Below are 14,678 nucleotides of genomic sequence, written 5' to 3'. Positions count from 1 at the left end.
ATTTCCTTGAGGGTCTCATCCAGGTTCTGTTTAACCTGGGGGGGTCGAGTGGGCATGGACAGCTTGATGTCATTCATGTTGGGGGTACCTATGGTGGCCTGAGTGCCCTGCCAGTGAAAATGAGCTCCCAAACTCTGTTTTTGGCCACAACTGCCTCCTGCAGCCCTCTGCCAGTGAAAACAGAGCCTGGGAAGATGCGCGTGGCCCTCCTTAGCTTTATTTTTGCTGGCAGAGGCACCCCGGGCCAGTTCTTCACTGTTTCTAGGGCGGCCCTTGGACAAGATCTAAGCACTGCATGGGCCAGATCTAGCCCCAGGGCCTTGAATTTGACAGCCCTGTTCTAAAACATAGTTTTCTAATTCAGATGTCAGGTGAGCTATGATTATGCAAACCAAGAATGATTGATCTAAGGTCATATTTTCTTGAACAAAGAGAAAACATTCATGTGTGTTTTCTTAAGCTATCTGGGGTGAGGGGACAAGTCAAAGGTAATAAATAATTATGAAAATGACAATATACCTCCCATGTAAGAAAGACACTTCTTTTCCCTGGTGAGATCTCTTTAGTTATATTTTCCAAAATTGTAGGCTTTTTGGTAAGCTCTGTGAAAGGACAATAGTATGTCAAGTCTCATTTCAGTACTGTATGCACACTCTTTCATAAAGTAAGAAGTAAAACTTTGAAATTTATCAATACAAGTAACGCTGTCTCCTCAATTACCCAACATGACACTCACTGTATGGGATACTAATTTCTTCTGTCCAAAGGCAAACAGAACAGGGGTTATTCTTGGGAATGCATCTGAGGCGAACCATGTAGGATGATGCTGGGTTTACATCCGGGATAGTAACATTAAAAGCTTTCATCTCCATGGAGACCTGCAAAGAATTTGAGATAAGAGCACCTTCATCACAAACATATTGTTTTCTTGGAAATGGTTTGCCATTAGCTTCTTCATACAGCCTTCATACATACATGCTACTCTGCAAGGATGCATTGTTTTGTCTTTTTTATCCTATTTCTTTTAAACATTTTAATACAGAATGCTTTCGTTATTATAACTTCACATTGTTGAGTTTTGTGTCTTAACTAGGTGCATTTTAAAATTACAAACATTGTTTCAAGGTTCTCTGAGCAGAGGAAGCAATATAGAAACAGAGAAAAAATAAACAAATTAAATTCCCCCCCAAATGATCCCATTAAATTCAATGGACTTATTCTTAGGTAAACAAATATAAAACTTTGTCCTTGTAGCATAATCTTGTGCAATTTAGTAATAAGGTGCTCTGTTATATGGGCTAATAATTGTTTATAGAAGTGTCCATTTAGGCTGTAGTCCTTAGTCAGCATCTCAAGGCCTTAGAACAGGAAGTCAGATACAAGCATCCCCTTTGCTATGGATACAAAAATCTCACTCAGCATATTGCTCTGTTGTCAAATTATTGATGCTGTTGTTAGCAGCAAAAGTTGGCAGATCTGATTCAGAATGAGAGAAAATAGCTCTTTACTTAGGTATCCCTAATCAGATATCAAACAGCCTCCTTTGAAATATGAGGTGTAGAAACTCTTTTAACAAGCTAGAGAAAGAAGCAAAGAACTGTAGAATTAAAATTCAGTGAACTGGCTTTTGCCAAAACTCCCATAAAAAGAACACATGGAGGATATCTAGATATTTTTTGACAATGAGAACATTTCTTCTGTCTCATATCTACTGAAAATACATACCGGTATCCAGGATGAGGTTCTTTGCATTACGTCCTTGTATTGCAATTCATACTGTAATATATTTTGTGGTGACTCCCACGTTATTATTAGCTTATTGAATAATTGTTGTGTGTTTACGTTGACTGGTGAAGGGCATTTTTCTAGAATATAAGAAATGCAAAAATCATTGATTTATACAAGCTCCAAAACACCTTCTCTAGTCAAAGGAAATATTCCAAAAGGTGGGTAGTAAGGTATCACTAAGCAGGTAGGAATATCCAACTCACTTTGATCTAAAAAAACTAAAGAAGGCTGAAAGCACTTAGTGACTTTGATGGGAGACCATCAGAAAGTATAGGCTAGGTTGAGAAGTTAACCTTCCCTCCCCAACATTCTAGAAGAAGTCAGCAAAATACCACTTCCATATTGTTCTCAAGAAAACTACATAGATGTATCTACAAAATCACCAGGATAAAGGATCATTAAAAGAAGCCTTCCTTTTTAATTATGAAGATCAGGGGTGCCAAACTTGTGGCATCACATTGTTGTCATGTGATGTATTGAGACTCTTTCCCCTGTGGGAGTGGGCATGGCCAATGTGTGATACATCTGGCCTGTGGGCAGCGAGTTTGACACCACTGATGAAGATGATAGAGGAAAGAGGCCTTCCCAGTGATAGAAGCAAGTTCATTATGATGCCTTGCAGCATATAATTTCAAATTGGCATTAAAACATTTAGTACATATAAGAGATAAATAAGTATTCATTCATCAACATCAACTATTTTTTTCAAGTTATATATATATAATGTTTTCGTAGATTTTCACGGGTACAGGTATGCAGGTCTTGGCGTGTTCTTTTCCCGTTTAAGATTGAGGGTATCTTGGTGAAGTTTCAACGAGGTCCCACTCGCCCTCCTCAGGCTGGTGCTTTCGGCTTCGTGCTTGTGTGAGCAAACCGTGATCTGAGCTTCCGTCTCTCTATAAATACTGGTGGGGAGGTTGGTTGTGTTGTCATTTCTTGATTGGTTGATGAAGTTGATGTTTGCAGATTGGCTGGCTTTTTCATAAGAACAGGTGTGGCTGAGGTATTGGCTGTGTGTCTATCAGCCTCCTGTGTTGTAACGACCTGGGTAATGGGCTGTGTGATGACCTTCTGAGTTCTATTGTTTTGACATCCTGGGTCTTGTGCTGTAATCCCCTGGGTTGTAATGACTTGGGTCATGGGCTGTGTGATGACCTTCTGAGTTCTATTGTTGTGACATCCTAGGTCTTGTGCTGGAATCTCCTGGGTCATTGGCTGTGTTGTAACATCCTGAGACTACACCACAAAACCTCATATATTGCTGTTATTTGATATATTTTTATTCTCCTTTTCCAAATAGACTAAAAGGTGGCATGATGGGTATTTCCTCCTCTAATTTGAAGGAGGCTGAGGTGAACAATTGCTCTGGAGATTAGGACACCAACTCAATTTCCATAGCTGATGGCAGACATGAATTTGGTCCTTTGCAATTATAGTTCAGATCTTTAACTTCTACCCATCACTGGCTTATCACATTATGATGCAAACATGTTCTTTCCAGCCAAATGGCATTTTAGTGCCTGGTTAAATATATAACTAGGAAATGACTATTTCAATGATAATTAAAGATTTAAAAATGAGTAAACAGTGAGTAAACGTGCCTAACCTATTTCTCTAGGCATGATTGAAATGTTCTTTGTTGTCACACAGCTTTCATGTGAATAATTAGCGGTTATCCATATAGTCACATGTAAGCCTGTATGCATGTATGCCCGGGCTCTATTGATAGGAGATGAAACATTTTCTAACTTCTCACAACAGTTGTGATTCCTGTAGGTAAAGAGAAAACAAGATGAAAACAGATTGGCCATTACTGCACATGTTACACCTTCTCCATGTAGATAGTTTCAGCAACTTTTCCCTCTCCCTAAATCCCATTTTGGTGGCATGTTACCTAGATATTGAAGTTTCAACTTAGTAGTATTTTGGACTTCAAACATCAGGAGTCCTTGAAGTTTATTTCATTTGTTCATAGAATTGCTTTATGATATTACATTTTTTTGGTTTATGTATAATTGCAACATAAGAGTTGCTTCACTTATTTATTAAATTTATATGTTGCCTATCTTACTATCTAATATATATCTCACTATGTAATAAAATAATATAAACAGATTAAAATCAACAAGAATTCAATGAAAACTAAGAACCAAGAGCATGAGTGATATGGAGATGAAACCTTCTCTGTCACTCTACCAACCTTCTCCAGCACCCCCATCAGGGCCTTAGATTATACACTAAGAATTTCTGGGCAGAAGCTTTCTTAACTTTTTTTTTACCAACCAATCTAAAATCCTTTGCCCTCTGGAATGCAGCCCTACCTTTCTGGGAACCCAGGCTACATTCCACCACAAATTACTTGAAATGACATTGGTATCCTTTGTGCCTAATCTTGTCACTTCACCATATAGGAGAAGCAGTAATGGAGAGAGTTGTCTGCAGGGCTTGAAATGGAAATTAGATAGATTTGTCTGTCTTAGCAAGAACCACAGGAAAATCTATTTTATGTAATAAGGCAGAAGGACAAACTCTCTGATGAAAAATTGTATTAAAACCCTTCAGCTGTGGCAAAGAACTGAATAAACAACTGAGTGTGGTAGCTAAATAAGGAAAGGCTGAAGACTGACCAATTGTTTTAAGGTCTGATATGATTCTGCATGATCCAAATCAGATCTTCCCTAGGGATTTTGACAAGGGAGAGAGAAACCATTTGCTTTGTTTTGATCTACTCTTGTCAGTTTTCCCACTTTTAAAAGTTTTTCCTTTTTAAAAAATTGGTTTTGTTGTAATTTCATTTTGGGTGGTTATTCTAAACCCCACAGAGTCATTGAGAGTTGGGCAACATACAAATTTGATAAATTGATAAATAATAAAATCATGCAACTATGATTATCCACATCTTGTAGAACATCAACTCAACTTGTCTTTCTAATGGCCAATTACTTCAAGAAACAACACACAACAAATTAACTGAAAGATTTATTGAGCACTATTTAAATGGTCAGAAATACTTCATTTGAGATTTCCTATACCAGTTCTTTAAGGAGGGTCTGAAATGAAAAATGAAAAATTTTGAGAAAATGAGAAATGAAAAATGAACAAGGAATAGTTAAAAATAACAAAGTACTTAGTTTGGAGAACAGAAGATCATATGGAGAGATGATACTTCAAATATCCAAAGGACTCTAATGTAAGAAGATGTGAGCCAATCAATAAGGTTTTAATTCTGCCATTTTTGATCTAGACAATCAGATCTCTGCTTCATCTCTAAAGTGTAGTATTTCCTTTCTCCCATTCATGCTTTTATCCGCATTAATTCAGTGACTCTAGAAGACTATACATCAGGGGAATGAGTTTCTTTCTCTACCATTTCTCTCGCTGAGCAGAAATAAATTCTGAAAGGGGAAGAAAGTGCTTCTTGTTTTCTCTTTCTTCTTGACTTCAGATCCATAATTTATCATTACCGAGAGTAATTTAAAAGAAAGAGGGAAAAAGGAGTTGTTTTGCTTAACAGTTAGGCAGTAAAAAAATAATGAAATAATCCTTAACCTGAGAAAGAACCTAATTCATAAATGTAGCATATTTCTACATTAAGTTCTTACAGGATTTCATCGACAAAAATCAGAATTTTAAACTGTGAACTTCATTCTCTTTCCCTGTATAATTAGAACTATCTGCCTATGCCATCTTCAGTGAGTGACTTGCCAAGGCTGGCATACTGAACATTTATATGAATTACTTAGATAGATTGTGTACATTTGGGGATATGTTAGTCCTTTGATGTAGTCCAGACAAGAAGCACAATGATGAATACTATACTAGCTTTATCTTTATTTTAAGGTTATATTTCTTATTCATTAAATTTTATGCTGCCCATGTCAGGCTTCAAAGAGTCAACCAGTTTATCTCCTGAAGTGAGTCCCAACACATTATATTGATTGGGGAATGAAAGTCCGATCCTGCCATTTACAATATATCAACTTGATCGGAAAACGTCTCTTACTTTTGAAGATCCCATCCCGGTTCGACTTATCTCATATCAGCACGAACATGCGACAAGGATGGGGTGGGAGAAGGTTTATCACTCCAACTCCTCTCATTACCCAAAACAAAACACAAACAATCATTGGGGAAGTTACGGCACAACCTAGGAATTGAAACCACATTCTGTTTGGTAATTAGTTGCATTTAGAATTGCGGGGTGGAGGTGTATAGGACTAATGGGGAAGTTGGATGTTGGTTAGCTGCATAAAGTGGGGCTGCATGATAAATTGCACTGAGAGATGAATGATCTCAGCACTGACTTTATCCAGTATATCCGTTGTTGCCGTGTTTGAAGGAAAACAAGCGAAAATAAATGTACCTATTCACAACGAATCCTGTGAGTAATATAGTTTATTGCTAGCATTCCTACATGTATAAATGAAGGCTTACAGAAAGTCAGCGCTCACCTTTATTCTCAAACAAACAAACCTACTTCACTGTGGATAATGGCAGAGGGCATAGATCCCGAATGGACAGTGGAGGAAGGCATAGAAGTGGCTGAAGATAATGGTGGAGAGGGCAATGGAAAACAGATGGGGGAAATGGAGAGAGAGGATGTGCCATTGACAGTACCACCTGTAGTAAAACCTAAAACAACTAAGGTGCAATTAAGTGACCCAGACCCTGGCTTAAGAGAGGGAAAGAGGAAAGAATATAGGCAGAGGGAACACTTACCAAAAAAAACCTATCCAATTGAGTATGAAGACTTAGCAGATGTATTCAAGGAAGATGGCACTGATTGTTTACCACCCCATCGACCTATGGATTGTGGCATTGAATTGATCCCAGGAGTTGCATTACCCAAACCACGAATGTACTCAATGACCCAAAAGGAATTGGAGGAAATGAGAAAATACATAGATAAAAATTTAAAAAGAGGTTTTATAACTCCAGGAAAATCCCATATGGCAGCGCCCGTGTTATTCCGGGAAAAAAATGATGGAGGGTTGCATTTATGTGTGGATTATTGAGGGTTGAATGCCATCTGTTTAGAACCATTGTATCCATTGCCATTAATGAAGGACTTACTAGCCACACTAGCCAAAGGACATATATTCACGAAACTAGACTTAAGAGAAGCCTATTATAGAGTAAGAATTCAAGAAGGGGATGAATGGAAAACCATGTTTAATTGCCCTCTTGGTAGTTACTACTATAACGTTATGCCATTTGGATTGCAAGGAGCTCCAGCAGTATTCATGCAATTGATAAATGAAGTGTTACGTGAACATTTGTATAAAGATGTTTTAGTTTATTTGGGTGATATTTTAATTTATTCTAATTCTAAGCAAGAACATATTAAATTAGTCAGACAGGTACTTAAAAATTATTGGATGCCCAACTTTATGTAAAATTATCAAAATGTGAATTTCACACTAAACAATTAGATTATTTGGGGTATCGTATTTCAGAACGAGGAGTGGAAATGGACCCCCAAAAAGTGGAAGCGATATTAAAATGGGAAGCTCCAAAAACCAGGAAACAACTGCAAAGTTTCTTGGGATTTGCAAACTTTTACAGACAATTTATTCCATGTTTTGCTGATGTCGCTATACCACTAACAGATTTATTATGAACTAAATCCATTGGTATTGAAAATCCAAAACCAAGTGGGCTAAAGTGGACTGACCAATGTCAAACTGCATTTGATAACCTAAAAAATCTGTTTGCAAAAGAGCCAGTATTGAAACACCCAGATACAACTCTACCATTTATCATTCAAACAGATGCCAGCGATGAAGCGGTAGGAGCTGTTTTATTGCAAAGAAATATAGAAGGTAATTTACAACCATGTGCGTAAACATCTAGGAAATTTAGTCCAGCTGAATGAAATCGGGCGATTTGGAAGAAGGAAGCCTTTGTGGTCCACTGGTCATTACTGAACTGGAAACATTTACTAGAAGGAAGTTCACAACCATTTGAAGTGTGGACCGATCATAAAAATTTAGAAGCACTCCAAAATCCATGAAGGTTGTCGCCAAAGCAAGTTTGCTGGGCAATCTTTTTTGAAAGGTTTAACTTCACGCTAAAATACGTCCCATCAGGGAAAAAATTTATGGCAGATGCTTTGTCAAGGCTTCCTCAGTATAATAATGTACGAGAGAATACAATCCAACCATTGATACCAACTACTAATAGAATAGAATCTTTACGATCCACAATACTTATAACCGACTTACCTACAATATTAGCAGAAGATGAATGGTTAATAAGTAATAAAAATCAAATAGAAATGAAAGATGGGATCGCTTGGTGGGGAACTAAAATATGTACCGAACACATTAAGATCAATAGTATTAAAAAATGTTATGATGTTAAACAGGCAGGACATTATGGGTTCCTAAAAATGTTACATTTAGCAAAGTTTTGGTGGCCAGGCATGAGATCACATATAGAGAATTATGTGAAATGCTGTCCTGTATGTATAATAAATAAAAATAAAATTGGAAAGCCAGCAGGATTATTACAAACAGTCTCTGAACCAAAGAAACCTTGGCAAGACATTGGAATGGACTTTGTAGTTGATCTACCGGATAGCCATGGCTACACAGTGATATGGATGGTTATTGATCTGTTCTCCAAATAAGCTCATTTTGTCCCATGTAAAGGAATAACATCTGCTAAAAAATTAGCAGAATTATTTATAAAACATATATATCGCTTACATGGGGTATCTTGAAAAATAATGTCCGATAGGGGAGTACAGTTCACCTCAAAATTCTGGCGGGAGTTTATTCATTTGATTGGTTCAACATAAGGACTAAGTACAGCATATCACCCAGCTACCAATGGAGTGGCTGAAAGAGCAAACGCCACCATTGAACAATATCTTCGTTGTTACGTTAACTATCAACAAAGTGATTGGGCAGATCTGATACCGTATGCTGAAATAGCATATAACAATATGGTACATAGCAGTACTGCTCATTCCCCTTTCCAAATAGTAAGTGGTATGGAATTTGTACCCATACCCGAATAGCCCTATAATGAACAAGAACTCAATATAGAGACTACAAATACCCAGGCAGATAAAATACGTAAGCAATGGAACTCAGTTCGTCTCGCTTTGAAAAAAGTGCAGGAAATGTAAAAAGTCCAAGCAGATAAAAAAGATCAGCACAAACACAATATAATATTGGAGATTGGGTATATCTATCGACTAAATACCTATACCTCGGTTTAACTAGTAAAAAACTAGGTCCAAAATACATTGGACCATTTCAAGTTATATGAGTATATCGAGAAATACTTGATTCACGTCGTAGACTTGGAGTATTGCAATATTTAGTCCGGTGGACAGGTTACCCATTAGCAGATGCATCATGGATATCATATACAGATATATTGGTGTCTCATTTGAGACGACAGTTCCATATAAAAAAACCAACCAAGCTGGGTGGGAGGGATGAAGTACGATGTATACATGTAACTAATAATAACCTTTCTGTTACAGAAAAAACAATGGTAGAGGGGGCCGCCTGTTGGGTTTCAAAGAGTCGACCGGTTTATTTCCTGAAGTGAATCCCGACACATTATATTGATTGGGGAATGAAAGTCCGATCCTGCCATTTACAATATATTAACTTTATCGGAAAACATCTCTTACTTTTGAAGATCCTGGTATCCTGTGATCCCAAATAAATAAATAAATAAATGATCGATTAGTAGAAAAACGGGGATGGGAATTTTCCTGCAGCCTTTTGGGGGATTTTCCCAGGGTCTCTGCTGCTTTCTGCAGAGACCCTGGGAAAATATCAGCAAGCCACTGTCAGTTAAAATTCATATTAGTGGTCCGCAGGATTTAAAATTATGACTCTGGTGGTCTCTGAGGTCCAAAAGGTTGGCGACCCCTGGTCTAGGCTGTGACTCTTTCCCCTGTTTCCCAGGATTTCCCAGGATACATTAGTGCTCAGATTAAAAATCCACAAGTCCTCTTGTATTGTTCCTCAATTTTAGCTAAATTTTACTTTTTATTGCCTCATACATTTAATAACAGAGTGCGAGAAGAAACTACGCAAGAAGTAAAATGTTATATTCATTTTTGGACCACTTGTGATATCATAGCTCAGCACCACCTCACCTCTCTCCTAAAGTACCTGAATAGGAGTACAGTACAATCTAAAGCAGACTTCCTCAATCTTTCCAGCTTTGAGGACTGTCAGGGGGCTGTGGGGGCAGGAGAGAGAATGGTTCCATCTGAGACATGGCTAAATGTGCATGCGCATGCAGCTCCATTTGCGCGAGCAGTGGGCATGCATGAACACAGCTCCTTTTGGATGAGCACATGCACACCTGGCTGTCACTCACACAAATGGAGATATCCACATGCACACGTGGTCGCCTGTCATTTCCGCAGCCTGGTTCTGAAGGACTCAAGATCTGGTAGTTGGCTGCGGCCCAGGAGTTGGGGACCTCTGATCTTAAGCACATTTTAAATAAAATTACAGAGAGATAGAACTTCAACTTATAACGATAAAGACATGTATATCAAAGCAGCAGTATTTCTATTCTTTTTTGCATTGTATGAATTCGAATGACAATGAATTTTTTCAGTATGACTCACTAATTATACCATTAATCAGCAAACAATTTTATATGGATTTAGCTCTTGAGCTGTATTTTGTTCAATAAGCTAGAAATAGCCACTTCTATTTTCTAATTCCCCCCTCCCAGTCTTTGACCACCTTACCATTTTAAAAATACTGTATATGCAAACGGATTGGATATGTGAGAAAGCGGTGACCAAAAAAGATGGAGTCCAGAATAGTCCTCATAGTAGTAAGTCATATCATCCTGCCAATCTGTTAAAGAAACAAAGAAAGCAATTTTGCTTACTGTGACTAACTCAAAAGAAATGAACAAACTTTATTAGAACCATTCCAGGACTTCTGGTTTTTCTGTTGTAGGAAGTTAGCACCCACCCCTCTCTTAGAAAAATGAAATATCCTAGGAAATATTAAAAAGGCAGAATATTTCCCCTAAAAAGAGCAGAAACTCACCTCAGAAGCAGAAGCTCACTCCCACCTTTGTTAATGGGTGGGCCATTAAGTCCTGGGTCAGAATATTTTATATAACAAAGATCTCCAGGTACAGCTATAGGAATTGCCCAAAGCCCTTTTCATTACATCATCATCCAGCAAGGCTCAACCAAGCCTGGGACTCAGGACAGACTATAGAGTTGCCCCTGCATGGCCCCATGGGAGTCTTGACAACTAATCAGAATACAAGCTCAAATTCAAATCCCAACAGAAGGTATAAAACCAGGCACTTTCAGCATCTCAGCCCCTTCCTCCTTTGCAGCTTCAAGCTATGTGGTCTTGTCCAAACAGCCTCCATGTTTCCAGCGTCTTTTTCCCACTTGAACTGAACCCAGAAGGATAATTCTTCCAACACTGTATAATAAATTATTAATGTACTTATGTTTGTGTAGCATAAACAGGGCTTAACTATTGATTTTCCCTTTAATTATAGTTTGGAAAAATGTTATTACAGTTATCCACCATATATGTTCCATACAATATGGCACTTTATTTTTAACCTTTCATAACAGATATAAGATGGAAATATTATTTTAATTTGGGGGGAGATTATTTTGCTAATTTCCCCCCTATTTTACTTACATAATATTAACAGTTTGCATTAGTTTCAGATTATGAGTTCATATACACAAGGACTTTGCAACATATCAGGATCAATGTTAGACTGATAGCCAAATAAAACCCAAATAATGAAATTTGCACTGTGAAATGACCATACCAGCTTCATCCTTCCATTTTTACATTATGATATTATGTCTAAGTAGGCAAGGGGTGGATTTGGACCACAGTTTTGTGACATGTTTTGTACTTGCCCCACGTGGATGACCATCTAAATCAGATGGTGTTGAATATTTTAAAGTTGGTTTATATATGACTGCAGTATGGTGCATTTGAAACCACAACAAAAGCACCACCACCACCACTACTGCTACTACTTTCTCCTCCTCCTCCTCCTCCTCCTCCTCCTCCTCCTCCTCCTCCTCCTCCTCCTCCTCCTCCTCCTCCTCCTCCTCCTCCCATTATTTCCATATATGCTGATTAACTCTTGGATGCTCTGGATGGTTTACAATGTTTTAAGACATTTAAAATTAAAATACAACCCCTCCCCGCAAAACAGCACATAACAAAAGAACGATGGCAAAGAAAACAGAGGGGAATAGAATGGGGAAAAGAGTCATCAGCTGTCTCCTCCAAAGGACCCTTAAAAATACTATAGGGTAGGACTTGCTTGAGTTTGGGGAGAACTTCATTCCAGAGGACATGTGTTGCTATGGAGAAGAGGAGGTTTCAGAATGCCAACAGATGGCACTGTTTAATTGATGTTTAACTTGAGCATGCCAATCCTGTCATATTGAACCAAACAGGCAGATGCTATGGGAGACAGGTGGTCCCTCAAGGATCCAGGCCAACCAGCTCAGCTTATGAATCAAAGGATCAAGATATGTCCATCACTGAGCACATCCGGATGGACCAGCTCTGGGTGGTCTTCAAGGGCAATTTCAGACAGAGTGTTGCTTAGTCAAGCTATGACCAGGGCAAGAGTGACTGTATGAAGCTCCCACACACATCTCCTCCACCCCCATGCATCTAAGGCAGAGTGCAACTGGGGCATCTGATGTAGCTGGGCAACAGTTGGAAATTTTGAATTTTTTGAAGAAATTCAAAAATTCAAATTTTTTCAGCTCATGATGCTTAAGGGCAAGCCATTTTCCCATTGGTGACACTTTTACATCAATTTCCAATTCCCTAGTTCCCAATTCCCAAGTTTAAAGAAGATGTTCTTTTTTCCTTTTCCAATAGTGATTTCTGATATCTTTCCTAAGACCATATATGCAGATTATAACGATCTCTTGCAAAAGAAGATAACAAGTACTAGGAAAGTTTACTGATAGGCCATCATATACATTTTGCAACTAGGATCAGGCATAGTTTAGGGGGGGTGGGACAGTATTTAGATGTTTTAAATTCCTCAATTAGCCAGAATATTCTTTATATGTTTTCTGTGTTTCAGTGCTGGTGTCGAGCCTAAAGCTGGCCTGACTGAGGCCATTTTGAGACTTTAATGCTGACACATTGGAACTGAGGGCTAGGGCCTGGGGGAATAGAGATAGTTGGGGTATTATAGTCAAAACAAAATACTTTCTCTTGGGAACCAAGGACATTCCTGCAGATGTCCAGAAGGAGCGGACTGATGTCATGTAGAAACTGGACTGTATCCTGATTGGACCACGGGACTGGTTGTTTTGGGGAAGTGACAAACTTTTACTTTTAATGAAGTGAAAACCATAGGAATGTTCAGAGTCAGTTTTCACCAGCCTGTGCCAATATGACATATACAATAAACATATTCTTTGAGGAATCTACCTGCCTCAGAGCTTTGTTTGCTATGGGTATGTTACTTGGAACCCTGACAGTGGTGGAAATAAACATACTTCATATTGTTTCATAAAGGTTTGGAAAATGAAAAAGTTATTGCTGTGGAAGTATCCTGCTCTGTGATTGTATAAGTTGAGATGATGTTATGTATATGGACTTATTGCTTTTTTGATACTTGAGATCATAGTAATTTTTTATTTCCAAATAAAACTGCAGAATTTAGCATTACACTATCAGCCATTGCTTTGCAGAATTTTAAAAATTGAAGTAGAGGGTGACTTCTGAGAACTGCTTCACACCTATTTATTAAAAGATGCAGTACATGAATATAGTGCGAAAGGACCAGAGATTTTAATCTTTGTTATTTTCTACTACAAAACCACAAGACTTGTACTTCCTGCAAATTAATTGCCTATTAACCCAGTGTGTTCCAAAATGATCTGCATATAGCTGCTGGTCTTTTTCTATTTTGGTAATAAATAGAAAGACCAAATATTTTTTGTATGGCTGGCAGGTGAAACAACTACTTCACAGATTCTTACTTAAGCGGTGAGAACATTTGACCTGTATTTCTGATAAACTGTGTTCCATATTAGTGTGTTTCTCCCAATTCATTTATCCAGGAGAACTTGTATTTATATCATTAGAACCAGGGAACTGCCATGTTGCATTCCCATAATGCTCTGGAATAACTTCTATATTGGAGTGTTGTGTGGAATTTAGTAGTGTCTGGTATCCAAAGAATTTTATTTATTTACTTTATTCAATTTTATGGCTGTTCGTCTTGACAAAGCAACTCTGGGCAGCAAACAAAGTTTCAAATTTTAAAACTAGTAATATAAATAACCAGAAAACACACAAGACATAACCCAAAGAAGCAAACAAAAGAAGCAGCGAAGAGTAAAATCCTCAAAGCAACAACAAACCTCCTGGATTTCATTTACTTCCTGACCTGGGTGCATGGGCAAACAGCCAGATCTTAAAGCGGGTCAGGGCCATCCTGAATTTGCATGAAGTGTTCCAGAAGGCAGGTGCCATGACAGAAAAGGCATCCTTCTTGGATCCAAAAAGGTGGTGTTCTTTAATCAATTACACCCCCTCCCCACCCGTCATGAGATCTTTTAGGGGTGGATAAAGTCAATTGGAGAGAAGTTTCAAGGTTTTATAGAAGCCAATCTGCACCTGAAATTGTAATTAAGGACAAAACGGGAAGCATACGCATGCCTAGATACTGCATCCAGTTTTGTTCACCACATTATAAAAAAGATGTTGAGACTCTAGAAAAAGTACAGAGAAGAGCAACCAGGATGATTAGGGGACTGGAGACTAAAACATATGAAGAACGGTTGCAGGAACTGGGCTTGGCTAGTCTAATAAAGAGAAGGATCAGGGGAGACATGATAGCAGTCTTCCAATATTTGAGGGGCTGCC

General features: G+C 38.2%; 1 protein-coding gene across 1 annotated transcript in view; it reads right to left on the bottom strand.

Moving 5' to 3' along the window:
- LOC113444939 (interleukin-6 receptor subunit beta-like) overlaps positions 1–14,246 on the bottom strand; it is a 31,962-nt gene extending 17,716 nt beyond the window's left edge. Inside the window, exons 1-6 of the mRNA XM_026713895.2 lie at positions 14,192–14,246; positions 10,523–10,634; positions 3,395–3,558; positions 1,726–1,865; positions 737–878; positions 520–602 (exon numbers count right to left, since the gene is read on the bottom strand). Of these exons, the coding sequence (XP_026569680.2) occupies positions 520–602; positions 737–878; positions 1,726–1,865; positions 3,395–3,558; positions 10,523–10,634; positions 14,192–14,246 (696 nt within the window). The remainder of the gene's footprint in view (positions 1–519; positions 603–736; positions 879–1,725; positions 1,866–3,394; positions 3,559–10,522; positions 10,635–14,191) is intronic.
- Between the last annotated feature and the right edge of the window lie 432 nt (positions 14,247–14,678).

The sequence above is a fragment of the Pseudonaja textilis genome, chromosome 2 (assembly GCF_049901715.1).
Source record: "Pseudonaja textilis isolate UNSWEBS1 chromosome 2, rPseTex1.2, whole genome shotgun sequence".
NCBI lineage: Eukaryota > Metazoa > Chordata > Lepidosauria > Squamata > Elapidae > Pseudonaja > Pseudonaja textilis.
The sequence above is the reverse complement of the archived record's forward strand: the minus strand, read 5'-3'. Positions and strand labels throughout refer to the sequence as shown.